At 42.2% G+C, this 20991-nt stretch overlaps 1 protein-coding gene across 3 annotated transcripts; it reads left to right on the top strand.

Moving 5' to 3' along the window:
- The first annotated feature begins 53 nt into the window (after nt 1–53).
- On the top strand, nt 54–19832 carry AP3M1 (adaptor related protein complex 3 subunit mu 1). 3 transcript variants are annotated; one of them, XM_033065478.2, is made up of 9 exons: nt 54–150; nt 8789–9064; nt 10087–10258; nt 12569–12706; nt 14667–14752; nt 15054–15187; nt 15868–16075; nt 17397–17541; nt 18799–19832. In XM_033065478.2, the coding sequence occupies exons 2-9, from the start codon at nt 8792–8794 to the stop codon at nt 18897–18899; spliced, it is 1257 nt and encodes a 418-aa protein (XP_032921369.1). In that variant the 5' UTR covers nt 54–150; nt 8789–8791; the 3' UTR covers nt 18900–19832. The 3 variants fall into 3 exon arrangements, with proteins under 3 accessions (XP_032921369.1, XP_032921368.1, XP_032921367.1); XM_033065477.2 differs by lacking the exon at nt 54–150 and adding an exon at nt 189–206; XM_033065476.1 differs by lacking the exon at nt 54–150 and adding an exon at nt 247–395.
- The last annotated feature ends 1159 nt before the right edge of the window (nt 19833–20991 follow it).

The raw sequence follows: 20991 nt of genomic DNA, 5'->3' as shown, positions 1-20991 counted from the left end.
CGCCGACCGCGCCGGCACCGCCACCGCCGCCGGGGGGCGGGGGCGCCGGGACGAACGTACGGCCGCGCCGGGCGCCTGACGGGGCGGGGAGCGGAGCCCGCACCGCCCGCTGTCCCTGCCCAGCCGCGCGCTGCCGCGGCGCCGGCCCGGGTGGGTTTAGCGCCGGGCTCCTGCCGGCTGCCGAAGCCGAGCGCTGCCGACCAGCGGTGAGGGGCGGCCGTGGCAGCGGGGCCGGCGGGCCCGGGGAGGGAGGGGGCCGTGCTCGGGCGCTCGGCGCAGGCAGCGCCCCGGCCGCCCGCGCCTCCGCCGGGGGGCGGCCCCGCGCCGCCGCCGGGCCTCGCCGCCATCTTGGCCGCTGCCCCGGGAGCGGGACGGGCCGTGCCGGGCCGGGGGAGGTACGTGGGGCGCGGGGGGCCCGGGCCGTGAGGGAGTGGGGCGGCGCGGTCCTTGCTCGGAGGACCGGATCCCTGCTAGGCGGGAGCCGCCCGTGCCTGGTCCCGGCCGCGCTGGTTGGCCGGCGTCGGGCAGGGGCGACATCCCCGCCAGCGGCGATACCGGGAAGCTGCCCCGCAAATCCAAGACTTTCATTTTAACCCGCCCCCGTTTCCGTCCTTCGGTACCCATTTAAATACCAAATCGTTACCGTGTTTGATTACCGCCCCCCTCCCCTCCGTTGTTCTGGGCTCTGACGGCGGTGCGGAACCGCCCGGCGCGCAGTGAGCAGGGTCGCCTCAGAGCCCGTAGCGGGGCTCTCAGGGGCGCAGGGATGAGGGGGCTGCGCGCCGGGAGCGCATTCACTGCGGTGTCAGGGCAGGCAGCGCAGGGCCTGCGGGAGGGCCGATGTGGGAGCCGCCGCTCGCGGCAGAGCCCGCAGCAAGGCCGGCCCGGGAGGGGCTGGGCGGGCGGGGAGCGGCGCCGGCTCACCTAGCTCGGTCTTCAGCAGCATAGCTGTAGCCGTGGTGTTTCTACTCGTGCTGTGCTCGCTTCATTAGCAAGGGGCCCGGTGAGTGCGGATCTGCATAATACGCGTTGGGAATAAACCCGTTATCATCCACCCCTGTGCGCTGCACATCGTTCCTGCCCTGTTCAGTACCCAGCGGCAACTGAATGGAGGTTGCCGCTTCTTTTCTTTTGTTTCAGTTCAAATCTGCTTTGAATTAGTAATGCACTTACCATCTTTCCCGTACGATGAATGGTTCGTACCCATTAAGTGTTAATCCAACTGGAGGAATAGTGTCACCAGTCGATGTAGCTTTTCTATAACCAACCAGGCAAAAAATCATACTTGGATGATGAAAATTTGTGTTCATAACAAGCAGACTGCAGTATAGGAGAGAAAAAGGTATTTTGCAAGAAAAGCAAAACCAACTTCAGTAACTCATTCAGTGATGGAAACAATGTTTTACAAAGGAACTGACTATGCCAATCACGAGAATGATTCTGCTGCGACAGTTCCCAGCAGGTTTGAATCGTACATAGCTTCTCCTTTATGTATTAAAGAAAAAAAAAAGGAGAGGAAAAAATAAGAAGAGGAAATGTCTGAATGATATTTCTCTGTAAAAAAATGTCTTGGGTTTAATATGTTCCGTGTTGGGTGCTAACTCAAAAACAGAAGCAAACTTTGTACTTTTGGAGGAAGAAAGGGGACAAACAGATTCTTTACTGTTTGTGTGCACATATCTGAAAATTCCTTGCAAATGGCATATCAAACTTGAAGAATATTTCATGCCCTCTCATGTTTGATTTTGCTGGTTTTATCCAGAAATTAAATTTTCTGTTGTGCAAGACAGCTAAGTCCCAGTTATTCTTGCATATAAAGATCTCCTTACATGCAGAATCTTTAGTATAAACCTTGTCATAAGGATTCAGAAAAGAGAAATTGAAGTCCTTGAGGTAGAGAAGTCTGAACAGTAGATGACTGGTAGCTGTACTTCATGGCTGTAATAATGGCAAGAAATGAAATGTCGATTTGTTTAAAATGTTAAGTTCCTTCCTCTTATATCCCTTTAATTTTCCCCATCTTACAGCTTCACATCTAACTTTTTAAAAATTGATACAAAGAAGTTAAATATTTTTTATGCTTATTTAACATAATGTATGAAAGGTAGCCTTTTAACAGGAGCTTCTTAGAATAAGAGTATTCATGAGACTCGTTCATACAGGATAAAAGAATTAGAGTGCTGCTTTGCTCTGTCTTCTTGGAGGAGAAGGAAGGTACAAGTAGTTATATGCTTTCTGTCTGCCCTCTGTGTTTGGACTGGTTGGGGCAGAATGCACATGTTAGAGAATGCACACAGCAGAGTTCCAGTGGTGCTTGCTGGCTCTGATGGAGTGTTTCAGTAGTGCATGGCTCTTTGGCACTGTGCTTGTCCTTTCTGGAACCTTGAGTGCCTGTTCAAGGAGAGCCTGTGAAAGAGAGCAGTATAAAGCTGGTAGCACTGTTGATCTGGCCTGTCAGACTTACTGGAGGAGTGAATTGGGAGAGCATGGTGAAAAAAACATCTTCACAAAGAGCTACTGAGTTTGGGCTTTGATTTCCTGTGATTGAATCCTGCTGCCTTGTCCATTTAGAGCTTTTCACGGTTTGGCTGGAAGAGGAGCCCAGTATTATCAGTATTTTCCTGAAAATACTGTGGACAGTAAATATGTGACATGATACTCACTTTATCTGTGTCCATTCGGCCCTATCTGTCTATTCAGTACTGCTTTCAGAGAGTGAATTCTTAAGTCGTCCCTTAGTAGTCCTAAAGCTACTGATTCAGATGTAAGTTGTGTTCGAAATGTTCCCTCTCCAAGTAAAAGTGTAGTTTTAGCAATGAATTTTTAATTGTTTTGGTGTAGGTTTTTTTCTAAGGAACTCTTGCTTTTCCAGCTTTTACAGCAAAGCTTTCTATTCTTGCAGGTCCCAAAGGGAACTGCAGCTATTCAGAATCTAATATTTTTTGATTATTCAGAATCTAATATTGTTCTGTTGACAAGAGATGGAAATCTCTTACCAGCAGTTAGAAGATTTATTTTGGAACTATATTGAACAGAGGCACCATGCAAGTGTATTATTGGAAAGCTCATCAGACAGTAGATGAAGTGCTGCACAAATTATCATGCAGGCTGTAATTGCTACTGGTAAAAGCACAGAGGAAGTTGCAAATTTTGTTATGGATACCAAACACTGATTTAAGACAACTGCAGAGTATTCTCAAAGGACTACTTCCTTTTAAAACAATTTCAGAAAGTTACTAACAGTATTTTAAATGAGAGCAAAGATAAATAAATATATGCTGAACATCTGGGAAGCAAAGCATTTAGTCTTTAATAGGGATGATCTTGCTGATAAAATATGTCTGAATAGTTGTACAGACACAAGTACTTCATGGTGTTGAGTAGATACAAAGTTTTGCTTGACTAACAGAGCGGGGACAACAAGCACTTCTTAAAAAAGGTTGCAAAAATGTTTTTACTTTGATATGCAGATACCTAAGCTGTGAGCGTCTTATATGTAAAAAGATTCATGACATTTGAGCAGCATCGTTAACACACACAAACAATAATAGAAGCATTAAAAACCCTGTGAAATTATAGAACATTCATGTTTTAGTAAACCTGAGACTTCCAGATTTATCATCTTGAATCACAGCTAATAATGATGTGTCAGGTTGGTCCTGCCAATTATACAATATTTCACAGCTGACATGTTGGCTGTGTTGAAAGTGTTGTTCAGGTATTTAATGGGACTTCTCTTTATTAGGTTTGCTGGTTTGAATGCTAGTGAATGGGGTTGGGGAGGTCAGGAACACATTTGTGGCATGTTTTGAATTTATGGGAAAAAGCTAAAGTACTGACTAGCTCATTGTGACAAAAATACTAGCTTTAAAATAGAAATAGAACTGCCTATTTTGGCTTATTTCTCCAGATTACTGTAAGCATTTGATTATTTTCCATTCACTTGTCACTAGAAGTTCATTTCCACAAATACATAACAGATACTCAGACAGTCTACCCCCACTAATCCTTCCACCCTTCAGAGCAGCTGTGCCAAATTCAGGGAACACTGAAGCTGTGGAATACTTTCCTAGTGATGGTCCTATTTGGAGCTGTTTTCAGTAATTAGTACTAGTTCTAAAGGGCATTGCAGAGGTCAGTGATAAATTCCTCACTTCATGGTTTCAGAGCTTTGAATGTAACTCAGCTCAGTGTTATGGAAAAGCAGCTGTTGACAGTATTTCTGCATTAATTACATTTTAGAGTACTTAATTGTAGTTAAAGACAAGCATGTGCAATCAGTCTTTTTTCCCATGCTCGAAGCCTCTTTCTTGCCAATGAGCTCTACTTTTGTCTTGTGAGCCTGCTGTGACTTTAGTCCAGATGTTTCCGTGCCAAGAATTTGAAAATCAGTAACATTGCAAATCCAGATTTAGTCAAAAGGAAAGTTTGAGAAATGGAAACACCTCGATGAAGGCAATTAGTTAAAATACTGGGGTTTTTCTGTGTGGACTTCAGATTCTGGTAGGATGGAAATAGCTGAGAAAAATCGTGGAGTTTTGCATGTCAGAGGAAGGATGGGAAGTCTGTGAGAAGCTGCAAAATTGCAGGGCTGCTTGTTGCTGCAGAGCCTGTAAGGTGCCTTGCAGTCAGGCAGTAACATGAAAGGCTGTCAGTCTACTGAAAATGTGCTTGAACAGTTTGCTTTGGCCTAGATGCAAATAGTGATCCACGGACACCTTCAGTCTGCTCTTAGGTAGAGCAGAGAGATGGGAGGCATGTCCTTTAGAATAGTCCTAGAAACACCTTCAGTACCTTACGTAGAGTGGTTTTGTGCTGATGTCTCACAGTGGCGTCTGCATACACTGCTACATGGGGAAGGGTCTCCTGATTCCTGCATTCTGATGATGTACTTTTGCTACTGTTTTTTAAAACTTAGGAATTTTGTTTCAAGACTTTTACCCTCAGAGTGCTGCAGCTCTTAACCCACTTTGCTGTTGGCCTACTGATGTGAGGAATTTTAATGGTATTGGATTGATTTCTTATGTTCAGCATTTGTCAATCTTTTTTTGCTTTTCAAGTCTTATGTTCTAATGAGACAAGAAAGTAAGGTACTGAGAAATTAATTCAGGGATCTCTACATGTCTGAAATGAAATCTGGCATTCAAAAATAGAGTAACAGGGAAATCTTGTATTTGGAGCAATGTAAGTAATTTTTGTTAAATAATAGTTTATATATCTTGTATTGACATTTTTATAGTGTTACCAGTTCTAAGATATTCAACATAAAATCCATCTTTAATCAGCTGGTGCCAATTGCTTGACAGTGTATGGGATAAATCAAATTAGTCTTGTGTATAATAGACTGCTGTCCTCAGTGCTATAAGAGTGTCTTTATTCTAGTCAGCACTGGGAAGTGTACCAACTGAGCTGCCCCCTGACTGACAGGGCAGGGCTTGTGCCTCTGGGGCTAGCTGCTCTGCACTTAGGATGCAACAGAGAGCTTCAGTTCTCCAGAGCACTTCAAATTAGCATACTGCTAAAACTTGTGAAGGAAGAAAGGAGTATGTGAGAGGATTTGAAGGGAAGTCTTACGCTAGAAGCAGCACATGTGTCATGGGAAATCCTGTAATTCCTATCTTCTTACATCAAAGGTAGGGTAGGCAGCCAGGTGGGATCCTGGTCCCTTGGATCAGTTTGCTACTCTGGTTCACCACAAGACCACACAAACATCCCTATGAATACAGCTGGTACTGAGGCAGCTTGGGGCAGATGAGTAAAGAAGGGCAGTGGCCAAGTGCTACCTCCCCTTCTGGCTACCCATGCCCCCCCTTGATTGCATTTCACATCATGGTCTGATATCCTCAGTGGAACTTAGGGCAAAAGAAGGGGCCCTGCTATTACAGTCTTTTGGTGCAACAAAGAGCTTGCTGTGATTGTGTGGTCTGCTGCACAGCTGTGCTTGTTCAAAGTATATTGTGACAAATGCAGCCATTTCTGATCTGTAGATGAATAGAATATGGATGAACATTAACAGAAGCACAACTGCTGGGGCTTACAAACACTGTCACACGTGTCTGACACTCTTTGTCAGCATACCATTGGAAGTTGCCTGCTGTCCAGGATAGCTCCTCCAGAGCAGGCTGTGCATCAGCTGCTCTAGAAGTGGACTCTTACCAGGGCTGCTTGTACTGGACTCTCAGATGCAGCTTTGTGTGCATTTAATAGGAAATGGGTCTGATATTTGTTAACAGTTATGCTATTGTATCGATTTTTAAATGTACAGAGGTCTATTCTAAGCTTTATAGCTGAGCACCTTCATATGTGTGGGCAGCCGAGGTGTTGAACAATACTGACATTCAGTGGTTGATTACACTTGCTACCATTGTGTGACTATCCAGGAGATTTTCAAAGGCTTTAATGTTCAACACTGGCTAAATCCAGAACATGTTTACTTGAACTGGATTAAAGCAATTGTGTCAAGGCTCCTTTATAAAAATGCTGTGCTCACAGTATTAAAGTTGTCTCTTTTTTTAACAAACTAAATTAGATATTAATTTGGTCCAGGAGGGGGATAGTAGAAACATGCAATAACACTTTGTAGCTTTGATTCCTTAATCACTTTTAAGCAAATTTGCAATCACAGTTTCTAAAAGAACTTCCCTTTACATTCCATATTGGCTTAGCTGAGTATTTTTGTCCACCTTTTGACTATTGGTCTTTTTTTGTCAGCTACTAAAGACAGCATGCTCTTGGCAGGAGGTATCTGAGACCTGGCATGGCCCCAGCGAAGATGAGCACATTGCTGTCATGCATGTGAAGGAGCAGCTGGAGTTTAGAATTTGAAAAGCTGGATCTTTTCAAATTCTAAACTCCAGCTGCTCATGCTGGATTTGGGCTCTCTTCCCACATCTGCTGACTTAGGCAGAGGGAAATAGCATGCTGACAACCTTCTTGAGCTGTCCTTTTTCACCGTCTTTGGTGAGCTTCGGAAGACATATGTTTGTTTTGTCAAAATCTGGAGGGCCAAACTATTTTTCATTGTTACATGTGTATTGGTAGATGACTTAGTACTCTGGGTAGTGTAGATTCAGACACAGCAACACAAGCTCACTCTGGGTAGAACTAAGTGCTTATTCCAGTATTTTGGAATGAGATTTAGTCATACAGTGTTTGGACTTGTTAAAATCTCTGTGGGACTGGGCCATGTGCATCTAGAGGCTTCCATGCTATTTTTACATTAGTGTGCCAGAGTTAACAGAGAAGGAGCAAATTTCATCTGCATTTTAGGACAAGATCCTGGCCAAATATGGTAAAAATAATGAAGACCATGATAGGTTTTTGGTAGGTGTGTTTGGCTTCTCTTGGACGTGCAGAGTGGATGACAGTTTCAAGGTGTGGATACCCGGTAATTGTCTGGTCTCTCCCCAGTCATTTTTTAATTCCTCCAATGACTAACTTTCAATTCTACATTTCCATTGCTATAATCTGCCCATTTCCACCACATGCCCTGTGCCACCTCTAGCACTCTCTGACAGTGTGAAAACCTGCATTAGGAAGCTGATCTGACCAGACATTCCTTTTGCTGGGTCAGTTTCTGACTGGACCATTCTCCTAATGTAGATAATTGCAGAGCCACAGACCTACTCAAATCAATACCTGAGGGGCAAAAGGGGAGAACAGCCAGTGCCAGGGGCAGCTTCTTCAACTACAGATGGATTTATGCTTGACATTGAGTACCAGGTTAACTTCACCTTGAGAAGCTGCTGTTGGTTTGTTTTCCAAGCCTGAGTTTGGACTGGAACTTACTTTTGTAAGAGGATCATTATGTTGCAGGTCAGCCAAAGCATTGTTTCTGTCTCATGTAAAGGCTGAAGTGATAAACTGAAGTCTGCTAGCATTTGTGTCCTCTGTAAATGCAGAGATAATAGTCTATTCATTTTACCAACTACTTAGTTCACTTACTATGGCATTGAAAGTTGAGATATAGACTTGGAATTATTTGTTTTAATAGGCACATAAGCTTCTTGCCCCATGAATAAAATGAAGGATCAGTGGCTGAGGCATGGTATTTGTAAATGTTTAAAGAGATAAGAAAAAAGTTACATTCCTTACCTGCAGTTCATACTCCCCTATTAAGTAAGTTTTTAAGTGAAAAACATTTTATGTAAACATGTTTCATGCATGCCAAGCACATTTGAGGCAATTTTATTAATGAAATCAGATTTAAATGGCTAGTTTTGTGTACTTTTAATGAATTCCAACCCTTTACCCAAGTGCAACTTGGCATAGATCTTAAGACTAATCTGCCAGCAAGTAAAAAGCACTTTTCTAGTTCAACAGCTGAAAGCTGACAAGCTAAAGAGCTGTATCTTTAAGATAGAGCAATTCTAAATTATGTGGGCAACTGCCAGGTCAACTGCAGTGCCATAGGAAACTTTCTGTGCAAGTAACTCTTTCACGTCGGCAAACACGTCTGAGCGAGTGCCAGCTCACGGGAATCAGCTTTTCTTTAAGAAATAAATTGCAAATATCACATAGGGATGAAAGTGGGAAACGAGGGTACTTTCTTAATGCTCGCATTATGATATATATTAGCAACTTAGTACAGCGCAAATATTTTTGGTGGAATGTTCTTCTAAATAAAGAAAATGGAATTCAAGGAAAAGCAACAAAGTAGATACTTTTCCTAAATTCACAGTGCGTGCTAATAAAGAATGACCATCATAAGAGAGGAAATCTGGAATAAGAAATGTCAATCCACATACCCTTTTGTTTATTCTAACTTCTTTTAATGTGTTTCCAACAGAAAATGATCCACAGCCTGTTTCTTATAAACTGTTCTGGTGATATCTTCTTGGAGAAGCACTGGAAGAGCGTTGTGAGCCAGTCTGTGTGCGATTATTTCTTCGAAGCTCAGGAGAAAGCAATCGATGTTGAGAATGTGCCTCCTGTCATCTCCACTCCACATCACTACCTCATCAGCATCTATCGGGATAAAATCTTCTTTGTGTCTGTCATACAGACAGAAGTGCCACCACTCTTTGTAATTGAATTTCTGCACCGAGTAGCAGATACTTTCCAGGTCTGACACCATTCAATGATTTTAAAATTCAGTGTCTGAAGGGGGCCTATGGGGAAGCCAAAGAGGGATTCTTCGTCAGGGACTATAGGGATCGGACAAGGAGAACTGAGTACAACCTGAAAGAAGGGAGATGTAAGCTAGATATTAGGAAAAAAAATTCTGTTCTGTGGGAGTAGTAAAATAGTGACTGGAACAGGTTGCCCAGAGAGGTTGTGGATGCTCCAGCTGTGGCAGTGATCAGGGCCAGTTGAATGAGGCTTTGAGCAACCTGATCTAGTGAGAGGTGTCCGTGCCCATGGTGGGTAGGGGGGGGATTGGGATCACCCCTTAACATTCTGTGATTCCATGATTCTAAAATAACTTCAAGGGATGTTTTTGCATAAACTTCTTTTAGAGAAAGGTAATAAACCCTTCTGTCAGTGACTTTTCTGTCTGCAGTTTTACAGTCAAGTATTGGTTGATAGAGTTGATCAGGTTTATAGAATACAAAGGAAAAAGAGGTTTATTTTGTGCACTCACAAGCACCAGAACCCAAATCCCACTTTGTAAATGCTGGGTTTCTTTCTGTAAGGTTTTGTACTGTTCGTGTTATGTAGATGGGAAGAAGGAGCATGTAGTCAGGCAGCATGCACTCTGTAGTGAGGAAAAGGCTGCAAAGAAGTCACTTCTCCACCAATTTCACAGATACTGTATGTAAAGGAAACACTGTGAAGATTGAGCATTGCCAAAAGATAATATCTGTTTTACAAAGAGTCTTGTAACTGGAGATGTGTTAATGTTCACAAGTCAAATAGTAGTACATCACATTCCATTATTTCACTGTTCGTGCTTGTATTTATTTTCAGTTAGGTGATAAATATAACATTAACAATATGATGCCATCAGACTATAGAAATAGTTTAGGCACTAAAATGCTTTCATATATTGGAGGGTTTCTGTAAGAAAAAAATAAACAAACTTTCTTTTGCAAAGCATTCTAACGAATAAAAATCCTCTCTCCTGTAATCTCTGAATTTGTTTAGGATTACTTTGGTGAATGTTCTGAGACGGCAATTAAGGACAATGTAGTAATTGTGTATGAACTTCTAGAAGAAATGCTAGACAATGGCTTTCCACTGGCAACAGAATCTAACATACTGAAGGAGCTGATTAAGCCTCCCACAATTTTGCGCTCTGTTGTCAACTCCATCACAGGTATGAAAATGTATTTCAACAATGGCTGTTTCAAAAAAAAGCCTCATCATTCCTCGTAGCTAAAAAGTAATATATTAGTGTGAATCTGTAAGGTGAGGGCACTGTCCTGCCAATTCCTATCAATAGGAGTTTAATATAAACAACTCCCTCCTTATTTGCAGTTTATGCCTGGCCCCTTTGCTGTCCTCAGAGGCACTGCCTGGTTCAGCCACAGCTGCTGAAGTCCTTCAGGGACAGCAGCTCCTAACAAAGTCAGGACATACTGGAGACAGGTGCTCTGGGATTGGTACAGAGCTCACCCCAAGCCTTGAATAACTGAGGGGCACTGGAGAAGGTTAAGCATTTTGTAAGGAATTCTTACAGGAAGGTATATAATAGATACCTAATAAATCCTTGACAGGTGGGAACAGATAGCATGAAGGGAAGTAAATAGCCTGTCCTCATCCTCCACCTTGCTTCCACCACCAAGCACATGGATTCATATGGATTTGATTTCACAACTGATTTCAGGCTGTTGTAAATGGGTCTGTCTTGCAGTGATGAAGCCAAATGTCTGTCAGCTGAGCTGGTGGAATCTGCTTGTCTGGCAAGAGGGTGCAAGGGAGGTGAGCCATGAGGTGTCACATGGGGGCAGAGAGACGCGAGACGGTTGCTTGTACATTGTGTTAGAGAAGGGGAGTAGTTGGGCTGCAGGGCCACACACATAATACTCAGAAGAGCTGGTCTTTAAGGTACTAGATATGGCTTAGTCTTTGAGTATAAATTTCATCAGTTTTAATTCCTGTTATTTGGAGTTTAGTTAGATTTTTTAAATGTGGATTGGGATGCTAGTATCTACACTTTTGAAACATATGAGACGAATGGACTTGATGGACCTCTGTAAGGAGAATTAAGACTCCTGAAGCCAAGGGTTGCAGCATCAAATCCTCTTGTTTTATTTAAAGCCTTATTAAAATTCCCTAGGAGCCTAAAGTGCCTGCTCAAGGCAGCCTGCATCTTGTCACTGTCAGCAGCTCAGCACTGAGCAGGTGGAAGCAGCAGCCTGGGAGGTCTCCTATCTACCTGGCCTGGCAGCACTGATGCACCCTGCAAGGCTGCTGAGGGACAGACGCAGCAACTGCTCCTCTTCAGAGATGCAATGGGAATAAAAAAATGCTTGGAACTCCTCACCCCTGCATTGTAGCACATACACAGCTGGACTTTAGGAAGGAGTTTTTTTTGAGTAACTACTTCTACTAGTTCAAAAGAATGAAAACTTCTGTTTTCTGCCTGCCAGGCTAGGGCCTGCCCAAGCAGGTTTTGTAGAAATGATACCTGCTGGCCACCAGCTTCTCAGTGAAGCTGTTTCAGGTGGCAGGACACACTACCATGTTCATTGTGCTAAAGGGTACAAGTCAGCATGAGCTGTGACCCTGTCCCAAGACCTACTTCTAGCAGAGGGAGTTGTTTCCACTCTGCTGGGATTCTGGATCAGTCACCTAAGCCTCAGAAGTGGTAAGATCTTTTTTTTTTTTTTGGTCTTTTTAAAAGTGTCAATTTACTTTATAATTAGGTAGCTCAGGAAGCCTTCCTCTCATGCTGGATGATATTGAGAACCAGGAGCCAAGCATGGTAGGCAGGGACAGTGGCATCATTGGTTGGGAGCCCAGAAGTTGAGGCAACAGGTCGGGGACAGGATCAGATGATAACAGGTCATCTATATCTCAGTGATTGCCAGTGACATCCATCAGAATGGGACAGGTCAAGCCAGAAAGTCCAGTCTGGGCCAGGGTCTGGGTGGATTTGACACATGGTTACATATAGACATGGCTGTCACGTTGATGCAGGGTAGCTCAGATGAGTACCAAGGGTACCTCAGCCTAACACCAGCTCCAAGCAAAGATTGTAGGAGCCTTTCCTAAGGCTTCTTACACATATTTCTTGCTAATGACTCTTACTTGTTAATCAGCCCTGAAGTCATACAGCTAAAACTCTTAGGAGAAGGGGACAGCAGGCTTAAAGTCCTCACAGGGAGTCATGCCTTGAATCAGTGGTGAAATCCTCCACAAGATCTAGCCCCACATCTACTCCCAATCAAACCTCCCGCTGACTTGAGCACTGTATTTTCCTGTGCAGGATGCCGTCTGAAAGCTGTTGAGTCTGGACACATGGCTCCAGTGCCTTCAGATCACCTCACGGATAACATTCTAGGCGTCCAGGCTCTAGCCTGCAGTTCTTGGGGGCAAGCCTTGCCTTGATTTTTAATTTTGGCCAGTTGAAATATTCCTTTTGTAATGAATTACTGATTTTGAGTTCCTTTTCATTTTTAAGGCAGTAGTAATGTGGGAGACACACTTCCCACTGGACAATTATCCAACATTCCTTGGCGCAGAGCAGGAGTAAAATACACGAACAACGAAGCCTATTTTGATGTCATTGAAGAAATCGATGCGATTATAGACAAATCAGGTAAGATGCCTTGCAAACTAATATTTATTTCTTGAGTGTGTTTACATGCAGCTAATGATGTTTTAGAGAGAATACACTCCAACCTTCTTTTTTTTTTTGCATATGTTTTATATACATGCATTTATATCTTGGGTAGAAATATTCAATTTAAAATTATAAGCTTAAGTGTATTTCTTCAGTTCATCTTAAAACAGCAACATGCTCTGGGCTGCTTTGAGAACATTCACAAGAAGTATGTTTTCTGTTTGTATATTGATTATCTCATAAGAGATATAAAAGGGAAAAATGTCATGAGAAAATTATATCCCTCCCATTGTTCTTTCAACGATGAAGGCCCTCAAGTAAGCAAGACAAAATCCTTCATTAGCTTTCTGGATAGCAAGATAAACTTGGTGCAAAGTAGTTGGACAGTATTGTTTTCCTTATATTTAAACAGGAACCAGATATTAGGAAGCATAATAATACTCCTTTCTTTTCTGTGAATGAAATGTGTAATTTTCAAATACAGAAGTCTTTATTCTGAGATTTAACTTTGAGGAGGAACCTTATAACTTGTATGCCAAAACAAAGGAAAATAATTACACAAAAAGAAAACTGCAAAGCTGTGGGCAGGAACCTGGTGTTTTGTTCAGTATAGGTGCCAGCAGTTAGCAAGAGTAAAGACTGCAGGACACCCTTTTGTGGTGGTATGGGGCAGGGAGCAAACCTCTGATTATTCATTCAGTGCTGCCATTGTAGCAGTGTCAGTGTTGGTTTGGTTCTGTACACCACCTCAGCAAATGCTTTAGCCATCATTGAAGTGGATAGTCATCAATAGCTATTGTGCAGCTCTTACTCTCCCCATCTTGAAGCTAAAAGAAGGCAGCCCTTATAGGGTCCTTATGGAACATGCTGATGGCTGTTGCTGTCCTAGCTGTCCTTTGGATTCCCAGGAGTAGTGTGAGGGCTTAGGCTGGGAAGGTACAATCAAGACTGTGGTGAACTTCTATGTGTACTTCAGGCCAAATCAGTGAGCACTGAGTGTTTAATTTCCTACCAGGACCTGCTGCAGTAGTCATAGCTACTCTTTCTGCTCTGATCCCTTGGGGACTAGCAATGCAAGAACCCTTCTTTATAGCCTCACTAGGACTAAGGTAGATGAGGTTGTTCCCCTAGAATAGGGAAGTTATCTTGTTTCATAGGGATGTGGTCGACTGCTTTAACCTGAAACAGGATCTCTTCTTTTCAAACAAAGTATAAAGCCACCATTTCTCCTTTCTTCTGCCAAGATAAGCCAGTTTCTACCTATCTTCTAAAATTACCTTTGCATGTGGAGCTAATTAATTAGTCCAGAATCCTGCTTATGCCTTTCTGTACTTAGAGGGTATTTCAGGAAATGAGTATTTCCTGGCTAAAATGCTTGGTACTTTTGCTTGGGGGTTTGGGGTTTTTTGCTATAGATTTATTTAACATCAAGATGAATATTTTATTTCATTGTTAAACAACCTTTACTTGTGAAAGCCAAAGTTAGCTGGAACATTATAGCACCAACTTACTGCATTGTGACATTAACTGTTTTGATGTGCTTCAGCTTCCCTGTACCACTACACAACTTGCTAGTTTTCTGGAGAAAACTAGTACAGGGATGAAAGGTACAGGGGTGAAAGAAAAGATTCAGGGCTGGTGTGTTATGAAATTTTTATTTGCTTATTGCTGGCAACCAGTTCAAGCACATCCAGTACAAGTCCTGTGTAACAGCTGGCACCAGTATAATTAACCAATTTGGGACAGGCTGTTTGCTCTGGCTCTGTATTTTAGTAAGCTAGCCAGGACACAGGTAACTGGAATGACCTTTCTTAGCTGGGCTTGGCATGTTGTTGAGTGTTGTGCAAATGTCATCTGTGCCCTCTAGCTGCACTTCACCACATCTGTTAGGCCTTTCATAATAATGTTAAGTCAAGTGTCTTGTTTTTCCCTGCAGGTTCCACAGTCTTTGCAGAAATCCAAGGTGTTATTGATTCGTGTATTAAGCTCTCAGGAATGCCAGATCTTTCTCTGTCTTTCATGGTAAATTCAGCCTATATTTTGGAATCTTAATTGCTCAGGATTTATTTTTCTTAGTTAAACAACTTTAGGATCACTGTCACTATTTCATGTGTTATTCATATGAAAAGTAACAAGTTTTGCATTACATTGTAGAAGCTGCATTGTTCAGTAGCTGGAATGTCTTTTGTCTGTGCATAAAAATACCCTCACAGGAGCTGCTGTACTGGGTCAGATCAGAAATCCATCTAGCTCAGTAACATCTCTCTGATAATGGCTACTCAGAGTAGCTAGATGTCACTTACCATTTTGCCACTCCTTCCAGAACCCAAGGCTGCTGGATGATGTCAGCTTCCACCCGTGCATTCGGTTCAAACGCTGGGAGTCTGAGAGAGTGCTTTCGTTTATTCCTCCCGATGGGAATTTCAGGCTGATCTCCTACCGCGTCAGTTCCCAGAAGTACGTTTCCATTCCCTCACTGCTTCTCCAGCTACACCACCTGCTGCTCTCCACCTGAGGAACAGCACATTCCTCCTTCTCAGGGGGAACATTTGCATTGCTCTGAAGTATGTGCGCTCAGGTTTTGTCTCATCTCTTGCTCTGTCCCTACTAAAAGAAGAAAACCATTTTTCAGTGACCTGCAGATACTCAGCAATAATTTTTCAGTGGAGTAAATCACACATGACAGCAATACAGGACTATTCAGTCCTAGTAATTGTTGTTGGTACTAGATGCTTTATGGGTAAGTCTCTGTGGACATGGAGGATTCTGAGCTTCATGAAGAGAGTTAAGCAAAAAAAGTCCAAACTGCAGATCTTTGCCTGATCTGACTAGTGGCTCTTCTGAGATTTGACTCAGTGAGATTACTTAAAAAAAAAAAAAATCCCAGATTAAGAGAGAGTAGGACAAGGTATTTGGAAGAAAATTAAGTAAATATATTTTTCCTGTGATTTTCTGCTGATAAAATCATTTCAGCAATGATACTGAAGAGCAGAGTATCACTTCACTTGTCACTTCTCAAATAAACCAGTTCTAACTTGAATACCTACCAGAAACACAAGAACCATTTATGAGAAAGTGCTTTAATTTCTGGCAAAGAAGTAGCCAGGATGCATTCAGCTACTGTCTTCTCTTTTCAGCTTGGTGGCAATTCCTGTATATGTGAAGCACATGATCAGTTTTAAGGAAAATACTTCATCAGGAAGATTTGATGTTACCATTGGACCAAAACAGAATATGGGGAAAACAGTAGAAGGAGTTGTCATGACAGTTCACATGCCAAAGGCCGTACTTAACATGAACCTCACTGCTACACAAGGCAGCTATACATTTGACCCAGTTACTAAAGTAAGTCTTGAATTTTTATTTATTTAAATATTGTAGATGGTATTACTGCAAGTCTCCCATATGGCAGAATACTGGAACAGTGTTCCACATTTGGCAGAAAACTGTGTTCAGCATAGATTTGTTAATTTAAAATTTACCTTTAAAATTTGCTTTTCAAACTTAGATACACACCAGCTCTGATTTCTGACTTTGGCAGATCCTTTTCCTTCCCTTCCTCTCTTTTCACACTGATCTTTAACCAATTAATATATTTCCTTAGTGGATGCAGCAGTATTTTGCTGATAGTTTCAGCCATGATATATTTTGCAATAAATGTTGTGAAAACATATTTTTCTGAAGAAAATGCACTACCCTTGAAAATGGGTACACAGAAAAACTGTCAGCAAGAGATGAGAAAAATTTCTTCCAAAAAACTTGCCTGAAGATACACAGGAAATAAAAAGTGTCTGAAAAAACTTGTCTTGGGCTCCTGAGTCCTTGCCTCTGAGTTGGGGTTTGAGACTTATCATAAAGTCCCTGAAACCTTTTAGTACCCAGGAGCCATTTGCTGATAAGCAGTTTGAGCCAAACCATTCTGCTGCCTTTAATACCCTACTCTAAGCTTTCTGCTGCCCTTGGAATATCTGAGTCAGCAATTGATTAAAATTGTTAGGGAAAGCTCTCCAAGTAGCAGTTTGTTTCAAAAACAATAGACCTTGATCATTTTAAAAGAAAATCACCTACAAACAAACTTAGAGTGTGCTTTTCTCTCTGCAGAAATTAATTTTACTGTGGTTTTATCAAGAGCTGGGATAACTGGTGGATTGAAATTGCAAAAATTTTTAAAAGCATAGAGAATTTAGGTTTTTCTGTATTTATGAGTTTATGATAAGAATAAACAAACCACCTCTTGTGGGCGAGTAAAGGACCTGCTTGGTTCCACGTTCCTCCAATGAGTGTTAGAAACTGGAAAACAAGTGAGCCTTGAGAAAGTTAGTCTGGCTTAGACATCTCCTTTGGTCCAGTGCCTTGCTCCTACCCCCCTCATTCTTGTGTTTATGTTTCTATGGTCTTTGTGCTGGTTACTGTCTTGGCTTCGTGGATCCAGCTGACCCAAGGGACATCAGGGTAAGGGAACAAGATGTTCTCAGTGCACAGACCCAAACTAACTGGGTGAAAAAAGACCCCTTACCTGCAGGAGCCTTCTCCCAGCTAGTGAGGTAATTCTCAGGGCTCCCAGGCTACTGTCTGTATCCAGCCTGCAGACTAAAAGCTGGGCATGAACTTGACCTTACGAGGTTATTCCCTAGGATATTACTGCTATTCTCTCCTTCTTCACAAGGTGCTAACATGGGATGTGGGCAAAATTACCCCTCAAAAGCTACCTAACCTGAAGGGCATGGTAAACCTGCAGTCTGGAGCCCCCAAGCCAGAGGAGAACCCAAGTTTAAACATCCAGTTTAAGATACAACAGCTTGCAATTTCAGGTGAGTGGGGAGGTAATACATGAAATTGGTGCTGGCAGAACAAGTTGGTGTAGGAAATTAAGTGGGAAACTCTTAATCATTTAATTAGATGCAGATCTAAAGTCAGGTTGGTCCAAAATGATAAAGTCTGATTTACCCAAACCTGACAGTTACCCTTGCTGGAAGATTTCTTTGCTGGGAATTGTGAATTCCCAATTGTTTTGCTCAAGAAAGACTGTGAGAATGGATTTTTCTTTGTTGACTGGTGCATTAAACATGCAAACGTATCCTTTTAGTGAAGATTAATGGATGATGATTTAGTGTGTTGCTCCTGACTTGCTTTAGTCCTGTACCACTAAAGCTCTTTCTAGTGGTCATAAAAATGTATTAATTTTGAAGAATGCCCTTCTTACTCTTTGCTTCTGGAGCTGGTTAGTTTTTCATCTTTGAAACAATCTGCAAGTAAAAGCAGAATAAAGCGTATAGGATAAGTGCAAAAGTAAGTTTAAAGCAGACAAGGCCTCAGTCTGCAAGTTGTCCCTGTGTAAAATGCTTTTCCAAGCAAGCTTTGCAGGATTAAGGCTCTAAGAGTGCAAGAACTCACATTCAGAGAGGAGGAGGATGACTGAAGGCAGTTGATGAGAGTTGGTGGTAGTGCACGTGGTACCTTTCTGGATAGGTACCAGGCTATGGTCTTTCTGGGCCCTGGACTATATGGAGTAAATAACAGTTCCTGTGTAAGAACAGAATCTTGCAGTTTCCTCTTAAACCAGCTTAAATCTAGCAAGATAGAGCTGTTCCAGTGGCTGGACACCAAAGACAACAGACCTCTGAGAAATCACAGAACAACCTGAAGCTGGAGGTAATTAATAGCCACTGGCGTTCCTCAAGGAATAGCAGAGAGATTGCTGGTTCTTGCAGCTACAGCTTGGGGTGAAAAGAATTCTGAAATTTGTCCTTTGCTTCATCTCCATGATGGGAAAGCAGTGCAGTGTACAGGAGCTGTGGAAGATAGACTTGGTTGTTCCATAGCTCATCTCTTGGAAGGAGGATGTTGGCTTATGGAATAGAAGAGAAACAAGGTGCTGCCCTGCCTAGAGAGCTGTGATTAGGTGACAAGAATGTTCTCATCTACTGCTTCAAACCAGATGAAGTTGTGAAAGAAAATGAGCTTCCTAACCAATCCTAATGTGCTTCAAGACAGCTGGATTTCTAATCAGACCGCTGTGCTTCCTAGAATTCTGCTTTTAACTTTGTACTTGTCTGTCTTTTTTTCAGGTCTGAAAGTGAATCGCCTAGACATGTATGGAGAAAAATACAAGCCTTTTAAAGGTGTCAAATATATTACAAAAGCAGGAAAATTCCAAGTCAGGACATGAGATGATGCTAAGAGGAAATTCCCCTTAAAATAACAACTGCTTAGTGACTTATGTTGGTTAGGTGCCAATTAATTAATTAATAGACACTGATTAGTTTGGGATCAAAGCATTTGTGCACAGCAGCTCTTAAAATGAAAGCATAGCTTAGTTTTTCTTAATATGGCTTTAAAATAAGGTACTTTTTTTTCTATTATACTTTCACTCTTTTTTTACTGAATTGTTGTGCTGGTGAATAGTTTGATATGGACAACCCACAGAATGTTGCAAACACTACACTGCCAGTCAGATACCAAAGCCCTGAAGTCAAGCACATTCTGAAGGCCAGACAGGCCACTGGAAAAGTCTCCTGGTGGCATGTTTTGCTGCTGGAGCTGCCTGCAAAGAAAGCTCAGTTCCACCCACAGCCAGCTGCAAGCTGGCATTCCACAAAGCAGCATGTAATCCCTTCAGAAATAGAGAGCAGCAGTGAGAGGGGCAAGGGTCCTCCCGGGGCCTGCGACATTCAAGTGTCACTCCTGAAAAAGCTTCCGATGAAGTAAAAAATAATTTCTGTGTTGTTTACAAGAAATCGCCTTTCTTAAGAAGCATTTGCCTTAATCAGCTTTCATTTCTGCCATCTGGAGATGAGCTGATAAAAATAACATCCTGCATTAAATCTGGGAGGTGATTGTTGCTTCAGTAATCCACTTTCTTTCCATTCAATCTCATCATCCACATAATTTTTTTTAAGAATACAGTTGCAGAGAGTAAGATCTATTTTTTATGTGAAGCCTTTGCTTTGATTTAGATGTTCCACTTGTTTGAAGTGGATGCCACCAGATCTGTGCAGTGTGTACCTTCAAGTGTAGCTTTTTAGATAGCACAATAGAAGTATCAAGTGTATTTAATGGTTGTGTGCTTTAATGTTCTGAAATAAAGGGAACTCTACTGCAAGTATGTCTCACCTTATGAAATGTTCATGCTCTTGTAAACGATTCATGATGCTCTGAAGCAGGAGGTATGTGATACACTATTAAACAATGACTATTTGCTACATCTTTACTGAACTTGATCACTGTGCAGCTGCTTAGAGTTTTAAAAGGCTGTTAGGAGCACAACAGGTAAGGTCCCTTTCATATTTCTTTTTTTTAAATGGAGGACAGCCAGAGCAAAGCTGAACTTCTTTTTGTATACCAACAGAAACATTTCTCTAAACCAATACATACTGCAGAGTAGCTGTCAGGTTCCAAATCATGCATTTGATCAGCATTAATTAAGGGTGGGATACTGGAGACCCTCTGTTCCTCTAACCTGTTTGGTTTACAAATCAGTAAGTAGGTAATAGCTTTGCTTCAGATAAGAGTAGGGACCAAAGTCACTTAGTCAAAATTTCAAATACTGGGACAAAAAATGATCCATGATCCTGGAAAGAGGAGAGCAAATCCATCTGAACCCTGGCAGTAAGTCAGGAAGAAAAGAAATAAGCATACAGTCTCTGTTTGTAACTTTGAGAATATCATTAGGGTAAACTTGGCCATAAACAACCATTTTGAAATTCTAAAATTACAGCAGATAAAACAGCACTATGAAGACCCAGCATCTAATAAGACCTTCCATTTATGTAGGCACACCCCTGGTTATTAAAAGCTACCAACTTTTTAGTCTGCCTTTTTCGATTCATCCTTCAGTTCAACACTCATCCTACAGTTCTGCTCTGTGTTTCAGCAAATGGCATCCTTCAGTTACTGTAATTGTAGAAGAAATCTTGTCTTCAGAGGTAACTGGTAACATCCTAACCTGAAGGCACATTAGCAGCCTGGAAATGCTGTCCCATGGCCTTTCAGAGCTGACACCCTTCCTGAGCTAGGACATGAAGTGCCAGAGCTCCAGTCCTGACCCCAGTGCTGCTTCCCACATGTGACTGAACAACCGCACCTGCTCGAGCACCTGGGGCACCAGAGGGGCTTGCACAAAAGCTGTCGTCAGGGGAAAGCCCAGCTCATCACTATAACTCACTGTCAGCAAGAACTGCACTCACCTGCAGGAAACCAGTCTGGGCACAGAGATGTGTTTTGTCAAGTAGTTTTTCTTGTACATGTGCTGGTTCTTTCTG

This window comes from Catharus ustulatus, chromosome 8 (assembly GCF_009819885.2).
Source record: "Catharus ustulatus isolate bCatUst1 chromosome 8, bCatUst1.pri.v2, whole genome shotgun sequence".
NCBI lineage: Eukaryota > Metazoa > Chordata > Aves > Passeriformes > Turdidae > Catharus > Catharus ustulatus.
Note: the sequence above shows the minus strand (reverse complement) of the source record. Positions and strands in the feature narration are given on the sequence as shown.